Source organism: Myotis lucifugus, unplaced genomic scaffold, assembly GCF_000147115.1.
Source record: "Myotis lucifugus unplaced genomic scaffold, Myoluc2.0 scaffold_132, whole genome shotgun sequence".
Classification (NCBI taxonomy): domain Eukaryota; kingdom Metazoa; phylum Chordata; class Mammalia; order Chiroptera; family Vespertilionidae; genus Myotis; species Myotis lucifugus.
In genome coordinates, this window is record NW_005871180.1 from 97,294 (window position 1) to 116,088 (window position 18,795).

At 39.6% G+C, this 18,795-nt stretch overlaps 1 protein-coding gene across 2 annotated transcripts in view; it reads right to left on the reverse strand.

Moving 5' to 3' along the window:
* KIAA1217 (KIAA1217 ortholog) overlaps nucleotides 1–18,795 on the reverse strand; it is an 86,600-nt gene that overhangs the window by 52,976 nt on the left and 14,829 nt on the right. Inside the window, exon 3 of one of the 2 annotated variants that reach the window (XM_023758582.1) lies at nucleotides 11,047–11,495. The exons of the other annotated variant lie outside the window; for it this stretch is intronic. Coding sequence (XP_023614350.1) covers nucleotides 11,457–11,495 — 39 coding nt within the window. The 3' untranslated portion in view covers nucleotides 11,047–11,456. Of the gene's footprint in view, nucleotides 1–11,046; nucleotides 11,496–18,795 lie in introns of those variants that run through there. 2 annotated transcript variants of the gene reach the window in all.

Here is an 18,795-nt window from a genome sequence, read left to right on the forward strand (position 1 = left end):
ATGCTCTTCATTCAAATAGGATTCAGCCTTTTTAAAATAAAAGGGATCATACTATCTATGCTGCTAATTTGTGTTGCTTATTTAACATAACTTGGTTATGTGTCCATACCTGCACGTAGTATCTATTTCATATATTGTCATAACTGCAGGGACCTGTATTTTCTGAATGTGCCACAACATACTCTCAAACATTCACAGTGACAGAATAAATTGGTAAGACTTTTTGAGAGAAAATTGGGCACTACCACTCAACACTAGTAATCCCAGTAAACTAGTAGTAATAGACTAGTAATTTGACATCTAGAAATTTGTCCTTCAGATTAGCTGACACGTGCACAGTTACACAGAAGGTCATTGCAGCTGTGTTTATAACGGGGGGAAAAAAGAAGCAATCAAAAGAATAATTAAAAGAGGTCAAGTTAAGATATTATAGGGCCACTACTATAATTGCTCTGAAAGGAGAATAGTTTTAAATCAGTTTGTGCTGTTCTCACCATCATAAACACAGACACACACACACAAACACACACACACACACACACACACACACACACGTGCTCACACTCCACAGAGGAGAAACAGAAAATTGTCCTTAATGAGGCTATTTGCTAGAGTTGATTTCTTCTGCAGGCTTAAAACTGAAAGAGGATTCAAATAAAGTTACAGGTAAAGATGAAGAGAGCCCATGCAATCTTTCCTTGAGCAAAATTCAAACAGATGATATATTTTTTAAATTGTCCCTTTGGAACAGAACACATGTTCTTTCCTAATGACTGCTAAACCACATGCATTGACATCCACGTGACATTCTCAGGGGTATTTACAAACATTCTTAGTGCAAAGACCGAACATACCCAACATTTCATCTGAATCTCTGTTTCCTCAGCCATTCCAAAACATGTGCGGGGCAGCAGCCTGCTTTGCTTCTAAGTGGCAAGTAGTAAGGCCAAAGAAAGTCCTATTTGGACAGCTTACAGTGCCACCAGACGGACCCATCACAATATCTCTGGGGTGGGCCTTTGCTCCCTCCCTTCCTGCGCGATCCCAGTAGAGCACAGAGCATGGCAACCAGGCGGTGTGGGCCCACAGCTCTGAGGACAGTCCCACCATTGGATTTGTGGGGGCCAATGTGATCATCTGCACTTACTAACCTAGAAAAACTGCTCGTGGGAAACACCACTATCGCCTCTGTTGCTTAATCATGAGCAAGTGGACAGGAGTGGAGGTGAAGAGTGCCCTGCAGTGGCCCACAGGGTGGGCAGTGGCACTGCCATCCAGAACCTAGGCTGTATGCGACCACTAACGCTGCCACCTGACTTTACCAGGACTGACCACTCAGGCCATCACACAAGTCAGCGATTTCTCCAAATCTGTGATATTTCCCTTCTGCCTTGTCATTCATATAAATAAGTAGTTCAAAATTCTTTCGGCCTGTAAGTCTGTTGTCTGATGCCAAAGCAAGAGAGCTCCTGCCATTAGGATAAAGCTCACCCCTATCTCCAGCCTTTGTCCTTCCCTGCTCCCTTCCTGAATAAGATTGTCCTGAACCCCACTCTTTCCACCACAGCCCAGGGGTCCCAAGGCCTCCAGCTGCCCAGATGGCACAACTGTCAACAGAGATCAAGGAGAATTTGCCATATAGGTTCATAGCAGATAGATTTAGTAACCCCAGAATCCTGCCTACCTTGACATTATGCCTCCAGAAAAAACAAAAATCTGTCTCCCCATATTGTCTCTCATGAATGGTTAGAAGTTAAAAGCAAAGTTAGGAAGTTTATGAAAAGGACATCGATATTGGAATGACTTCCAAGGAAATTCGCTCTGAAATACGAAATGGCCAGATTCACAGGCATGTCGGATCATAGTGCTTCTGCGTTCATAACAGCAAGTCCCCAACTCAGGCGGCCTGAGGAATTTTAGCTTCCACTAACTCCCCTCTTTACCTGCTTAAAAATAGGTTGGGGGAGGGGTGACATCAAGCTTGATTACCGGCAGGGGAAAGCCCCTCCCGACTCTCAGAGGCCACACATCTCAAGAGAAGAGTGAGGACAGAGTCTGGGATGGCACCATTTCCCAGGATGACTTTTTTAAAATAGATTTTTGCAAACTACTTCCCATCAGTTTCAAAACAGGAGTGTTTCTGATCATATTAAATTGATAAATAGCAATGATAAAGCTGAGTTGTGAACAACTTCTAGAAAGAGCTTCCCTATTGCATGCAAAAATAATAATAAAATGAAAGAAAGAAAGAAAGAAAGAAAGAAAGAAAGAAAGAAAGAAAGAAAGAAAGAAAGAAAGGAAGGAAGGAAGGAAGGAAGGAAGGAAGGAAGGAAGGAAGGAAGAAAGAAAGAAAGAAGGGAGCTTCCCTCCCTCTCAGAGGAACCCAGGGGGAAGCATATTTCCAGTGCCTTTCTTTCTGAAAAAAATAATTTTCATGGGAATGCCAAAGTTTTTAAAAGAAAAAAAAAGTAATATTTAGAGATCATTAATTCTGTTGCTCAAAGGCTTTTTAAATTTCGATGCTACATTTTATTTGGAATATGAGTAAACCTACATATATTCTTCAGTGGGAAATCTGTGCAACTAGTAAGTGATGGAGGCAGGACTTGAATCCAAAAATTTGGTCCTTGGATCACTGTGCATCCAGTGCTTTTGATGCAACAGACCTTCACTAAACCCTGCTGGGCACAGAGCAGATTTCTAGATGCAATCACCACTTCTTAATCAAGGGATCATTTCTGAACAATACAACAATTAGAGTAATAAAAAGCTTTATTGGAACTTCTAAAACATGGTGTGTGGGTAAAGAAAATAAATGTGTGAGAACATTCATTGGCGATTTTGAACCTATTTGGAATGCTGGGATCCTACAGCTATTTGATTTCATGACTCTTTTCTACTTTAAACTTGTTGCTTTGTGGTTCATATTTGGAATATCAACTTTGAATGAAATAAATATTTGCTTTCAGACTCATAGATTTTGCCCTTGAGGTAACTAGTACTCCAGACCAGGCTGGGAACTGGAGTCCCTGCCACAGGCGGATGCCCTTCACCTCACCACATTTCAATAATGTACATAGAACCCGGGACAGGGTGAGGTCAGCCTCCGCAGCTCGGAGATCAGAACACCTTAAAATCCCACCCAATAAGCCGACCCAGTACTCCTGCTAAGAGCCTTCTCCCAGGAGTGTGGAATCTGAATAATTCTGACCAGTCTGATGTGGAAAACTTGAAAAAATTGAAAAAGTCATCAGGAAAATCCTGGAATTAATAGAGTACTTTTCCCTGGCTAGAAGCACTGCTGCTAAAAATAACACAATGAAAAACATATTTCTTTCTCACATACAATGGACATAGACTATAATTACGGGCTGTTTAGATCTGGGATGTAGACAAGGAGGGGAGGTGTCAAGGTCTAGAATATAAAAGGAAAAAGGCAGTGTGTCCAACCCCTTGCTTCCTGTTGCAAGTCCCACAGCCCTTGGTGCCTGGGTTTCCTGCTCAGGATCTCTGTAACAGGTAAACCTGACTCTTCTTGCAGAACCAAGAGACAACAGAGGCAGGTAAGAGTTAAAATTGTATGTCTGTGAAGTAACTGGAGCTCCTACCAATTGGTGCCAGTAAAAGGGAAATTAACCCCACTTCCAAAGCCTACCCAGAGAAAGTGTCACAGACATAATTAATGTAAAGCCACGACTATCCTGGCTCCTTTGAAACACTTAATATTTTGCTTTTTAATTAATTTAGAGAAATAGTCGTTGCTGCTGGGAGTTATTTCAGTGACACACTGATTTTTTTCTAGACCTCTAAAATGGAAAAAAAAAATAACAAGAAAACGTAGCAGGGCTGTGTATTGTGTATCCCTCTGAGCCACAGTTTTTCATCCGTAAAGGAGGAATAAAACGATTCTGCTAATTTTACTGGGCTGATGCAATGATAAGAAAAAGTAAAGGATGTGAAAACACTATAAATAGTCCAGTGCCACATGAGTAGTGAATAAAAACAATCGTTACCATATGGAGCATGAATGTTGAGACCTGCGCTATAAAGATGTTGTCATTTCATCCTCACAACACCGCTATCATCACCCCTATTTTTTGAGGAGAAAACCTAGGCTTAAAGACATTATTTTACTTTCCCAAAGTTATCCAGGTAGTAAGTGGGGAAGCCAGGACTCAAAACCCAGGCATTCTGATTGAGGAGGACAGTTCTTTTGTCACTCAACTGTGCCGCAATCACTGTGGTAACACAACAATCTAATATGAGTATCAATTAATCCACATAATCTGACTACAACCTTCAGGAGGTTCGCAGTATTACCTACTCAAAAGTTTTAAAAATATTTTACTGCCTGCCCATTTGCTCCTAAATAGTTTTGGTTTCAAAAACCCAAATTCCCTTTTCACAGGTACCTTTAATGCTTCTTAACCCTGTGCTTTAACCTTACCTGGTGTGTGAAAAGAAGCAAATACGTTTTTTGTTTCTTTGTAAGCTTGGTGGGCCTAACTCCTCACAGCACAGCCTGATGTCCCCAAACTAACCCCTTTAAGTCAACTATGCAGGTGTAGAGCTGCCGCGAGTGATTTTTATCACATCCATTTCACTGGGAAGACTGTTTACTCGGTCTTACCAGTAACTGATGCAAACAAAACCCAAACCACCAGCGAAGCGAGGTTTCCTAAACTACCTTCACCAACCATTGCCTGCACCCTAGAAACCTTTATCTGCATTTTCAGAATGTATAAGTACTGCTTCCCTCAAGTCCAAAAACTGTGATGTCTCAAACACGATATTTTTCTGTATAAAATGCTTCTCTGAGAAAAGTCTACAGGCACACACCAAAAAAGTGCAGCAGTCATAAGCCTGACTGTTTTGGTAACATTCCCTGGGTTTTATCTTTAGCATTTTAGAACTTGAAAACACAGAAATACATGTAGTCCCAATTCAGGTCTGCTCTAAGAGTTTTTTAAAAATCTGAAAATAATCCACAAATACACAGAGTATCTCAAGTCTCAGATCGTCCTTCTAACCTTTATCTAAGGCATTTTTATAGCATTATTTACAGGGTATAATCAGCATAATGCATAATGCACCACTTGTTTTTCAGCTCTATTCAAAAATCTCAGTTCTTTCAATTAAAAAAAAAACACCCTGAAAAAAATAGCCCCGAAGCACAACCATTCCATGTGGGAAAGCTGTGCTATTGATTCCGCTCTTCCTGCCAAGAGAACAATGCAGAGAAAAAGACCTCAATGTTCCAAACAATTTTTGGCAATAACTCGGAAGAAAAAATGCATATTTACCTGTACTCTGAGCTCCACAGGTGAGGCAGCAGTTACAGTAGAAAAGCTACTGCTTTTTCTGAAAGTCCTTAAAGGATTCGGGGGTCATCCTTCCGAGCTGTCAGGTAAAGCCCCCTCCATGTCTCTCTACTGTTTTCTTTTGCCGTTTTTTCCCCCAGTGAAACTCTTGTCATTTGCATAAAACCTACTTCTAGCCTATAGGACTTTTTGAGTAGCTACTTGTTAAATTGGCTGTCTTGACATGCTCTTTCAAGCATGACATCACAAATCTCCATGGAAACCCTAACCCCACTTTTCTATGTGCCAACATTACCTGTCAGGCAAAGACTTAAACAATCGTCTGAAATTGTTCATTAATGAAACCTTTTTAGGGGCTTTGGATCTCTGCACAGTATAATTTGTGCTGTCGGCAAAAACTTAGCCAAGAAGGATGGCTTCATTTTCAAAGCCTGAGCTGTTTTGTAGAAAACAATGATCAAAATTATAGGCATTCGTTAATCTGCCCCTCCCTGTCTAACAATGCACTTAATCGGTTGAAGAAAAACCTACAGTGGCACATGTGCCTCTCTCTGAAGGATAAGGTTACGCTGAAAATGTAGGTTCTGAAAAACCTTCAATCAATACTCCTAAGGCTTTCTACTCTGCTCTCCAGTAACCCCTTCCTACTTTGACCAGTGAAACTTGCAAAACAGGTTCCTTGCTGAAATGAGTGTGTGCATTTTCCCTTGGCCTCTGGCTAGCAGAGGTAGCAGGAGAAGGTGTTGAGAATGTTTTAACTCTTTCCTAACGTTCGTCTTTCGCATGTTTGTCCTAGCTTGCATAAATTACGAGAATAACATCAAAATCAGTGTTCTTAACTTTTCTTGGAAATGGTCAGCAGGCTCTAGCATATTCAGTCCTTCCTCTTTCACTTTCGCTGTCCCAGATGTGATAGAATCCCTGATGTCTGCATAAAGCTTTAGGCATATTTCTGCCAAATTTGTGCCCAACCCTTGTTGGTGACACTGGGGCTCAGGCCTCTTCCTCTCACCTCTAAACTTACTGTGGACACACCCAAGTCCAAGACTGCTTACCTGGAAGCCCCAGAAAGGTTGGAATGGGACTTGTTCCAAACCCATGAGAGTTTATAATGATGTTATCAAATGGCTAGCAAACGCTGCAGCGGAGAGCTCAGAGCTGGAAAGCAGTTGAAGGCAGCCTCCAGCGGCATCTCAGAAGCTGCTTGCACTTGCCACAGATCTGCTGCAAACCTCAGTCAGAGAGCAGAGATCAACCTCCACGCGTTGCTGAGCCTGCAGGTGCATGCAGAGGGATCCCGGGTAAAAACAGAATGGCTCTTTCCGTAGAAGGATTGTAAATGCTTCCGGCCCCTTCCTCTGACTGTCCGGGGAATTCTGCATTGCCACAGTTCACAGTCAACAGATGGGGCATCACCTTCCAAGAAAACCAAGAACTAGCCTGATTTGGCATCCCCGAGGTGAAACACTCCTCAAAGGCAAGACTATTGTCAGAGATTCAATTACTGTCTCTGTGAGATGAAAATACATCCAGATGAAGCCCGAACTGTGCTGTACCCAGTGGGGCACAAACACAATGGGAAACAAACAAAAACAAGATATAACCAAAGCTAAGCTTTATTCCGTTGAAATCTGATAATGGGGTGGAGCACTATTCGACTTATTCCTCAAAGTTCCATTAGAGAGAGGAGTCTGCGAGAGTTGATTCAGCAGTCAGAGTGGTTACCAACTACACGGCATCTTTTCTGTGGGTTATTCAGGAATCTATACTAGCTTAGCTTTTACTTAGTGAATTCAAGCTTGGAGAAGAGACTGAGAAGAGTCAGAATCCTACTGTCAGGTAAGTGGCGATAGGAAGATAACTCGGATGTAACAGCAACCTGATTAGCCCATTCGTGGGCAGGCAGGCAAAGGTAAAGACTTACAGAGTAATTTGTAACTAGTGATGACATCATTATGGTGATGTGAGGATCTTGAAATATTTAGAGTGGACAAGTTTTGGACAAGAACAATCTCAGCAAAAAGGGCAACACATATGGGGGAGGGGGGCAGGGGCGGAACAGAAATGCTAAGATTTGCTTAGAGGTGACCAGTCCAGTAATGACTTTTCCTAAAGTCCCTAAATGAAACTAATAAGTAGGACTTCGCTTTAATAACATTTTGATTTGCCTGACAGCAACTGAGTACCACACTAACCAAATCAGAGAGCCATGAGTCATGTAGCTGGAGTATTTTATTTCTAAATTTAGCAACATCAGAGGTATCTCTGTTTGACTTGGATAGCAAATAAGATTCTTTCTCTTGGATTTGTTTCATCAAACCTAGTTTATAACAGACATAGAAAACTGCTCACTGAAAAAAGCCCAGGAAAATATAAGAATACAAATAATTGGTGAAAGAGGTTGGAGTTAACCACTTATGTCATGAATTTTTGTTTCTTAAAAAAACATGAATTATGCCCTAGCCGGTTTAGCTCAGTGAATAGAGGGTCGGCCTGCAGACCAAAGGGTCCCGGGTTCAATTCCCGTCAAGGGCATGTAACCTTGGTTGCAGGCTCCTCCCCAGCCTGGGCCCTGGTCAGGGCTTGTGCAGAAGGCAACCAATCAATGTGTTTCTCTCTGACTTTCCCTCTTTCTTCCACTCTCCCTAAAAACAATGGAAAATATCTTTGGATGAGCATTAACAAAACAAAACAAAAAAACACATGAGTTAGAAGTTGTCATGTAGAAAAGAAATATTGCTTTGAGTAGAAAAAAGCAGTACTTTTATAATTAAAATAACCAATCCTTATTTCATTTAAGCCTCACTACAATAAATAGCATGATGCAAGAACATTTAATATCCCCCATGTTACAAAGAGAGAAAGTGAGCCTCAGAGAAGTTAGGAAATTTGATCCATCGTACACCATAAGCGTCTATAGATGCAAGCGGCGGACCTTCCCCACATGCCAGGCGTGTCTATAAAAAAAAAGTTTTCCCTAAGTGGCAGCCCTGACCAACTTTAAAATCATTTTTCGTGAGAATTTGCAGCTGAAAATATTCAAGAACACCCAAATTGTGAGTAATGTATTTATTTTTATAATATTCATGGCAAATTGATTTTTTTAAATTAAATTCAAAATATCGTGGCGTGTGGGGATGGTTTCCATCTTGGACGCGTGGCAGTTAACTGGTTGAATAAGTTTAGATGGCTACGAAGTGTTGGAGTATTGATTTGAACTCAGGCAGACCCAAGGTTTGAACCCAAAACACATATGCTTAACCCTAGTTTAATAAAATTGCTCATCATTGGAGATACTGAAATCGTAACTAAACTAAGCCAGGCTGGAAGGATTTATTTAGTAAACTCATTTGAAAGTACATATTAGATTGCAAAGGGTAAACAGAGACCTTTGCAGATCCTCCCAGATATACCAAGTCAACAGATGGACGGGGTCTGGAATAGTCCAGACCGGGATAGTCTGTCAGCACAACAGCAACAGTAGAGCAGTGGTATTTATTTAGCTTTAAGCTCTATGGAGGCACAGGGTAGGATTAACATGTTACAAATCATAACTGCAGGACAAGCAGACCGCTAGGATACAGAGAAGACTAATGAAACAGCAGACACTCGGGAAATGTTTGCAACCTGAAGTTCTGATCTAAAGAAAAACTGACAAACACTAAAAAGAAAAAAACAAGCATACATTTTTGTGTGTCAAGAACACACCTTAAATATCACCAAAAGAATGGGGACACTGGAGTTTCTCAGTGAAGTAATGGAAACCAACTGTGGTAATTAATTGCCTAATGCTAAGTCCTTGAACTTTGGCTCTGTTTTTATTTGTAGTTATTGTTCCTTTTGGAAATTATCCACTCACATTTAGTCAACTTTTTCTATGGTGCTGAGGTAATGGCTAATTATGTGTCTAACACCAGTTCGGATGTTGCTGTGAAGGTATTTTTTAGATGTGATTAATATTGAAGCCAGCTGATTACCATCTATATGTGGGTAAGCCTTGTTCAATCAGTCAATGGCCTTACGAGCAAAATCTTAGCGCTCCCAAAGAAAAAATTCTGCCTCAAGACATGCAAACCCTGCCTGTTTCTACCCTGCAGATCTTAGACTCAAGGCTGCAACATCAACTCTTACCTGAATTTCCAGGCTGCCAGCCTGCTTTGCAGATTGCAGATTTGCCAGTTCCTACAATTGTGTGAGCCAATTCCTTAAATTAAACCAATCTCTCTCCCTCTCCTTCATTGTCAGTCTCACTCTCTTCTCTAACTTACTGGTTCTGTTTCTCTGGGGAACCCTGACTAATAGAGCAGATAATGCCAAGATGTAACTGTTCAGTCATGTTTTCTGGCTTAGGTTCCATTCCTCTTCTACATCCAACTTTCTGGCAGTCGTTTTCACTTGGAGCACCTACTGCCATTTCAAACACAGCTTGTCAAGACTGAAACTCAAGTAATTGTTTAGTATTTCTTGCACAGGACTGTATTTAATAAAGAAGAATAGACATATTTGCTGTCAAATTAAGTTGAAGGAATATAATAAAATTCATCAGTTAATACAGTAGATATCAATGGATTGAATTCTCCCATTAAAAAATGAAGACTAACAGAGTGGGCTAAAAAATCAAAACCAAGTTATATGTAGTTTCTAATAAACATACCCATTTTATTAAACAAAAGTTGAAAATAGATGGTTAAATGTACCAGAAAAAATGCAATGAAAGGTAAAGCAAGAATGATAATACTAATATTTTTAAAAGTTAACAAACATTAAAGAAAATGAAGTCATTTGGTAATGTAAAAAAAAACCCGCCATAATTTATGGAGAAGGAATGATGATCCATAAAACTGTTTGCAACAAATAACAAATAAACTAAAAAAACCATAAGGCAAAAATTCTTAGGAATGCAAGACCAGGAAAACAATACAATTATAGTGATATACTTTATTATACTTCATTCAGAACTGAATAGCACTGAAAGAATAAAATAGGGGATGAGAAGAAATGAATGATACAAATAACAAACCTTACATATATAATACATATAAAATAGATAATTTTTATGAATATTCATGGAAACTTACAAACATTGATTTTGTACTTGACAATTCATAAGAAAAAAGCTTCAACAAGTCCTTAAACAAACTGAAAAGTAGGAATTATACAGACTTCACTCTGATCGCATTCAAAAAATTCTAAATAATGCTAATCTCAACTACTTGGAAATGAAGTGTATCTGACCATCCCTGAACTCCAAGAGAAAAATCAAAACAAAAAAAAATTCAGCTTTCTTTAAAGCAAAGAAACAGGAAATATTTCATATAAAATTGAAGGACACAGCCCAAGCTGATGTCAGGAATTATATGCCCTTAAATGCCTTCATTATCAAACAATAAATACTCAAGATGAATAAACATGCTACTCATTTAAAAAATAATAAAAGACAACACATAGAACTTTAAAAACTAGAAAAAGCAATTAATTATGAAAAAAGTAAACAATCTGAAAAAGATAAATATAAGCTGACTCTGAAAAATTTAATAAAAAAGATAAGCCTGAGAGAGTGCAAAGAAGACATTTGCTCTCTAGCAGCTTACATGGGCACTAAACTTCTTTGTACTTAACCAGAAGCAAAACAGATGCTGTATGAAGAAACCGGAGAAAGAAGCATGGAAATGGGACACATACAAGCTGGACTTGGAAGTGCAGTGGTCCTCACACTGAATGAAATGTTTAAAAACCAAAGGAACAAAAGAAGGAACAAAGAAAGGGGTATGGGGAGATAGAGGGAGGACAAAGAATGCAAAAGATAACATCAGTCAACAGTAATTACAGCACATTCATTTCTCATGTACAACCACTATCCATACCACCACACCAGCAACCTGCTCTCCTTTCAGCATCTTGGTGCTGTCTGAGTAGAATTCATGACCTTCCCAGCTATAATCTCGGTGAGTACACATGAAGCACAGTCCTTCACATCCCATTAATCCGGAAATACTTATTGGTGCAAGCCTGACAGACATGAAGCCTCTTAACTGTAGTGTGCTGCGCCCCACGCGACATTTTGTCAAATCAATGCTTCAGTTCAAAGTTCCATCTGATAGGCCCACAACATTACACACTCTTCACCACTCACCTTCACATGTGTGCAGGGTGTGCAGCATACTGCCTGAAAACCTTGGTTACGAAGGAGAAGAAAGAAGAAAGGGCAGACTTGATAAGACAAAAATGCTGAGATGGGTGCTTACGTGGGGCCCTGAGAGGACAAATCTGAGAGTGTCTCAAAAGGAAGATACTATAGAGTTTTGCTGAAAATCCATTGAGGAAGGTTTTAAGATGGTAGTGAAGTAGATGGGTCTTTCTCTCACCTCCTCCACAACCAAAATGGAATTAAAACTAAATTGGGGAATAATCACCTTGATTACCAACTGAGGACTAGTGTAAGAGGATGTTTTTTATAAGAAAGGGCAGAAATCACCTTGCCTGGGGTTGAAAGAGGGGCTGGTCCAACTCCCAAGCGTGGCAGGCGTGAGTGAGGAGGGATGCTGTGCCTGCCAGGGTTTCCCACTGAGCGGAGAGAGGCCTGAGCAGTCATGCAAAGTAGAAATTCATTTATTTGGGGCTAACCAAGCATGTCCCCAAATGAGGAACTTTCTCCCTACTCTCCAAACAGCTAATTAACAGACTGGGGATCTAGGATTCTTGTACCATACTTTTACAAGATTCTGGTCTAGATCATCGCAATTTAGAATGCACACTGTTTCAGGCTGCCCTAACAGAAACGGAATCTGACTTCCCAAGTCAAATGCCTTCCCCTTAATGAGAAGAGTTTTAGCATGCTGTCAACATCCATTATAGTGGAGAAACATTGCATCTAATCCTCAGAATGACAGTATTGTCTGTCGCATCTCTACGGTTAAGAAAAAGCCTCAGAGAAATGGACTGGCCTGTCTATAATCTCACAACTGTATGTCCTAGCATATATAAACTCAGTTGTATGGAACCCCAAAGTCACTACCTTTCCCACTAAAGTCAGGTATCCTTTGCAGGGTAGGTGTTTTGTACTCTGCCCAATGCCAAGCTCACAGTGTAGATCCCTGATAAATAACCATTTGAATAAATTAGTCCAAGAAAACCCCTGCAGGAGAAAGGATGAATAACAGCAAAGAAGTGAGCCTGATGAGTGAGGAGAGGAAGGACAAGTTAGACATTTGCAATATGAGTTCTGCATCAAGGTGCTGGACTGCATCATACTGGTCTTTTTTGGATTCAATACCGAAATTTCCATCTCATTTGGTGACAATTTTCTCTAGGTTTTGCTGATTACACTTCCCAGGTGTCTCTGCCTCTGCATAGCTATACCTCGGTTCCTGACACCCCTTTGCTTTCCCTCCTACTCCCAGGCACTCCTTAGGAGGTTTTCCAGGGGCATCTTATTTTGATTTTCTGCAAAGCTCTTCTTAATATAGCACTGTTCTCAAAATGTGTTGTCTTGCTCTTCCACAACACTAATTAAAACCAAAGCTGTCACAGCGGTTGGTGGCACCCAATTAAACCACAGATCAAGAGCCATGTGTTATGAACGATTACCATTTAGGACTCTTCTCTTTTTCTCTGTCTTGTATGATTAATGTCAACTTGAAGTCAATTTTGCAAGTAAAATCATAACCCCTTGAATTTAGTCTTATTGATTGCTCAATCCCTAGGACAATGTGTCCTATTATGTAATATTCCAAATCTAAAATGCACTTCTAACACCCTTTAAGTTGCATTTCAAAATATCAGTCCTCAGGGAAACATTTCCCAGCTAACTCCTTCATCTGGTCCCTTGAGTAGCATCATCTGTTAAGCATTAGACTGCTCCTTCTGCTTTTTTTAAAAAACTATTGTTTCTCATCACACCCAAATTTAGATGATTATTATTTCTGATGACATTCTGATTGCCCTTAGACATAGCTAAGATTATTCTGAAGACTTTTTTTTTATACTGATTCTTTCAATCCTATCATATTCTTTATCCATGGGTCTCTAGTAGTTCATTGAACACTCACATATACACTAATATCAAGTTTCTAAATGCAAATTATAATTTAAAAATTTTCTCAATTTTTATCTTCTCAGAGACTCACCACTATTTATGCCACTGCTTCTTTAGTGCCAAGTTCCTTTTCTTCCCCGAATTATTGAAGGCCAATGTCATTAGGACACGGCACTTCAGCCATTCTAGGATCACCACTACATTTTATACTTATGGGCACAAGCAAACTAGTTCCTTCTCTGTTTCCTCAGCATTTCAGACTGTCTTTCGATTCTGTCACTCATTAGACGATATAATCTGTAGGTTGAGAGCAAGGTTCCCGCAAACAATAGGACACATTGTCTACATGCTCTGTGCTCAGTTTCCCATTTTGTTAAGGAGGGTTAATAATAGTGCCTACCCCACAGGACTGTTGGGAAAACGAAATAACGTGTAAAGAGCAATAGTGCCACAATTTTAGCTGATGCCAATAGTATGTTTCTCTACCTTTTCACGACTATAAATAGTAGCTGATGAAAACAGTACTAAAGGAATGCTAATTGCTTACCTAACATTCTCCATGTTCATGGCAATCCACGCAGGGTATTTCTTCCCTCTTTCTATTGTTATTTATTCCGTATACATTGTGTTATATTTCTTAATTACCAATAAGTTTCCTTTTCCCTTCAGGTTTAGGTAAAAGACTGGTCTGTAAAATCATTACTTCAAAACAGCTAAGTGGTTTTGCTACTAAACATGGCTATACTCTCATCATTTTTCCCTTTGGATTATAATAAACGAGGCACGGTACATGAATTCATGCACCATGAATTCATGGCGCTGAAACCAGCTCTCCGACATCTCCTAAGGGGTCCCGGATTGCGAGAGGGCGCAGGCCAGGTCGAGGGACCCCACCGGTGCACAATTGGGCTGGGGAGGGACGCAAGAGATTGGCCAGCCTGGGAGGGACCGCAGGAGGGCTCCAGGACATGTCGGGCCCATCTCACTCAGTCCTGATCGGCAGGACCCCAGCAGCAAGCTAACCTATCAGTCAGAGGGTCTGCCCCCTGGTGGTCAGTGCATATCATAGCGACTGATCGACCAATCGACTGTCTGCCCCCTAGTGGTCAGTGCTCATCATAGCGAGCGGTTGAGTGGCCTTAGCATATCACTAGCATATTATGCTTTAATTGGTTGAACGGATGACCAGACAACCAGACACTTAGCATATTAGGCTTTTATTATATAGGATTAATAACTCTAAAAAGAAAATTCTTAGTTGAGTCTATTTCCTTTAGTATAATTCATAAACTTTAAATTTATGTATGCATTTATTTACAAAACACATATAATTTTTTAAAATTGATCCCTTGTACATACTAGCCTTTTACCAGACCCTCACATAGCCAAAGTCCTCCACTAGCTGAAAGGTCTACCAGTGGATCTTTAGTTCTATTAGCCTCACCTTCCAGGCTTCATGGATACATATATCCATGAATATAGATGAATATTTGTGAATTTAAAAAAATATATATATGCCAGAGTTAGGACCAATGTGGTAGGCAAGACCAATGTGGTAGGCAAAAATCTAATTAATTTGGAATTTTACATGTTGGAGGAACTATGTCTATTCCCCAAGATACAAACTGGTACTGAGATCTACAGCATGAGGAATAATTCAGTGTGATAGAAGTTCTATTATGATACAATTAAATTCATCAAAAATGAGTCATAAAGAGGCCATTACATAAATATATGTTAATTTATATTATATAAATGTGATATACTATTGTACAGATAGGTGTAAAGTGCTATATACTAGTACAATGAAGGTGATGAAATCATTACTTATATTTGGGAGTATTGATATAAGTAAATGGGGTATTTCCTTCCTAAACTAGACTCCACAGCTAAAATCTGAATAAAGCAAACATCTGAGCAGATGCCAGAACCAAGAGCTACAATGAAGGAAAGTGGCATATGCCACTTCTTGGCTAACAGATTTAAGAGCTTGTGTAGAACCCACTATCTCTCTCTTTCTCTGGCATGTGACTCGTAATCCATGTGTTAAGATGGCATTGTTATAAAATGGAAGTAGCCTGAATCAATAAGTCATTTCAAGGACAGCTTCTCTAAAATGTTTTGTATTATAACACACACACACACACACACAGGAAATTACCACAATCCACAGGGTTTATTATGCAGCATTATCAAGACTATCCTGATTGATATATCAGTGTTAAGGTATGTCTCCTATTGGCTCCTTTTTTATTATAACTCACATTTGAATGGATAGCTACTGAAAACTAGATTGCAAAAGGAAAGAGCCAAGCAAGGCATCTCTGGTTTGTGATATCAATGCCTTTGCCACAAAAATGTTACTTGCTTTGTCCTAAACACATGTCACCCTCACTCTTCAGTTTGCAGCATTCAATGTTTTGAGGCTCACAGCGAAGCTCTTAATCACAGCATTCTGTGATTGCACGAGTTGTGATCTGGTAATACTTCTCTCTTTCATTAACCTTGCTCTGCATCAATAAAGCTCCATCTATTGAAGATGAGGTCAAGATCATAATGTTGTTGGTAGCACACTTTCCTCCTTTAACTCAGCTTTTCTTTCTATATTCTGTGTATATGGGGTCCTGATCACTTCCTTGTTTTATTCAAGAGGGGTATTTTTTCCTCTTTCTAATATTCCTGATTATTTTCAGTGTGTTTTGATGGAAGAGAAGTAAAAATGCCTGTATTCTACCAAATTGAAGTAGTGTTTGTTTCTTAAGACCTGGTCTTTTGATTCAAATGCAGTTAAAGACTTCTCTTGTTCTTTGTTTTTAACTGTGTCATTTTCCATGATTCTGACAAAATCAAGTATATACCTTCTGAAAAGGAGATGTCAGACAAGGGAATGGATAATGTTGAGTCTGACCAAAGCCTCCTGTTCCAAATTCCATTGAACAACTCTTCACCAATGAATGCAGTTCTTGAGAGATTGTTAAAAAAGAGTAGCATAAACTAGAACTTGGATGTTTATGAATACACAGGCTGATAGATATTTTCCTGATTTTCATTTTCACAATCGGTAGTACAGTTACACTTGTGCAGATACCACAGACTACAGTAGACAGTGGTGAGTGGTGCCAAACTCACCAGGCACAGAAAAAACAGCTCCAGTGCTATTTCCGCACAAACACAGAGAGGGGCCTGCTGGGCACTCGGCAGCACAGCGCCGGCTGAGGAAAGGAGCTGGGCAAGAGGCCTCCTGGCATGAGTGATGCCATTTCAGATGGTGTTAATGTTCATGGTCTTACCTCCTTATTGTGGCGATAGTCATGTGAAAGGAAAATTCTCCTTCATATCTTTCTTACTCTTTGTGTTGAATGAAAGAACATATCAGACTTTTAAGTTAAAATACATTACTCTTGACTCCTAAGACTTGACTACATTAGATATAAGAATACGTATTAACTACTTGTAACTGCAAAGTGGGTACTGTTATACCTAGTTAAATAGAAATTCTGTATGTAACTGAGAATAAAGGTGGACAAAAGGTTTCTGAATCTAGGAGTAAGAAGCTTGTTCATGTAGGTGAGAGGCCACCTGGACATCTGTTTCTTCATTAGTGAAGAAATGAAAGAAGAGCATTTCTGCCCTGGCCTATGGCTCAGTTGATTGAAGCATCATCCGTACACCAAAAAGGCTGCGGGTTTGATTCCTGGTCAGGGCACATACTTAAGTTGTGGGTTCGATCCCTGGCTGGGGCACGTATGGGAGGCAACTGATCTATGGTTCTCTCTCACATCAGTGTTCCTCTCTCTCTAAAATCAATCAAAACATATCCACAGGAGATTAAAATTAAATAAATAACTAAAAGAAGAGCATTTCCAAATTGTGTAGTTACACAGTGCCCAGGACTGCGAGAAGACTGCTGAACTACAGACCTTTCTGAGCTCAGAGCTATTTCAGAAAAGTAACTTTCAATGTAAAATATGTGTAGAAATCCATTTTCTATGGTCACCTCAGGCACTCTGCAACTAAATAAGATTTATCTTTTTAAAGAAATGACAATGACATGTCTCTGTTATTTGACCCACTGTGATCGAGTAATCTGTTTCCAAAACATTAGAAAAATTTAAGGTGAAGGGAGCAAACGCCAAGGTCACTAACAAGTGGAAAGACCAATTCTGACCTTGGTTCAAATGCTGGCTTCTTGACTTGAAGGAAGTTACTTGGCCTTTCTTGGCTTCTTAGCCTCAATCTCTTCTGATTGCCCCAACTGCAACCAATCTCAATTCCCCACCCCTCTCTATCTGTATCACTCAAATAGTATCTATCACCTTCTAATTGTATTAAAAATATTGGCTCATTCATTCATTCAACAAAAATTGATAATGCCTAGTTTAGGTTGCATACTCCTTAAATGCTACATTTACAAAGGTGATTAAGACAAGGTTTTTGTGCTCTAAAAACATATTCTAGATGGAAGAAACATAAAGAAATGTACAATGAAGGCATGATTATGTGCCAGAGTACAGGTACCGCATGATGCTGTGAACAGCTCACAAGGTGGGACATTTGGGCTGGATCTTGAGAGATTAGCCTGGGTACATGAATGTCTTATTTCTTTTACTGGTTTGAAGGCAGGGGTCATGTCTCATTGTTTGTATCCCTCACAATGAGATTTATCATTGTAAGTGCATATGTATGTGTGTGTGTGCGCACGCGTGTGTGTGTGTGTGTGTGTGTGTGTGTGTGTGTATACTAGGTGTACCAGTTAATAATGCGGATTTCTTTCAATAGATGGAGTTACACATATGTTGATATATATGTGATTTGATATGTATGCTATTTTGTTGTACTGACAGCAAGCTTCAAAACTTCATATGTCAAATTTGCTGAAGGTGTTAACATCATAGATATTTTTTCGCTTAAAAATGTCAAATTTTGTGCCCAAAAAAGAGCATTTGCAAGAAGTTTTAATTCATTACTTTCTTTTGAAGAAAAGTGCTGGGGAATACTTTGGGAAGCTTATGGTGAACATGCTCCATCTCAAGATACTTGTGAACACTGGTTTGAATTCTTTAAAAGTGATGATTTCGATGTGAAAGACAAAGAACGTCCAGGTCAACCGAAAAAGTTTAAAGACCAACAATTACAAGCATTACTGGATGAAGATACGTGTCAAACTCAAAAACAACTTGCAGAAAGATTAAACGTTGCTCAGCAAACACTTTCTGATCATTTACAAGCAATGGGAAAGATTTTAAAGGAAGGAAAATGGGTGCCACATCAACTAAACAAAAGACAAATGGGAAACTGAAAAGTCATCAGTAAAATGTTGCTTCAACGGCACGAAAGAAAGTCTTTTTTGCATAGAATTGTGACTGGGATTGAAAAGTGGATTTATTTTGAGAATCCAAATGCACAAAATCATGGGTTGATCCAGGTCAACCATCAACA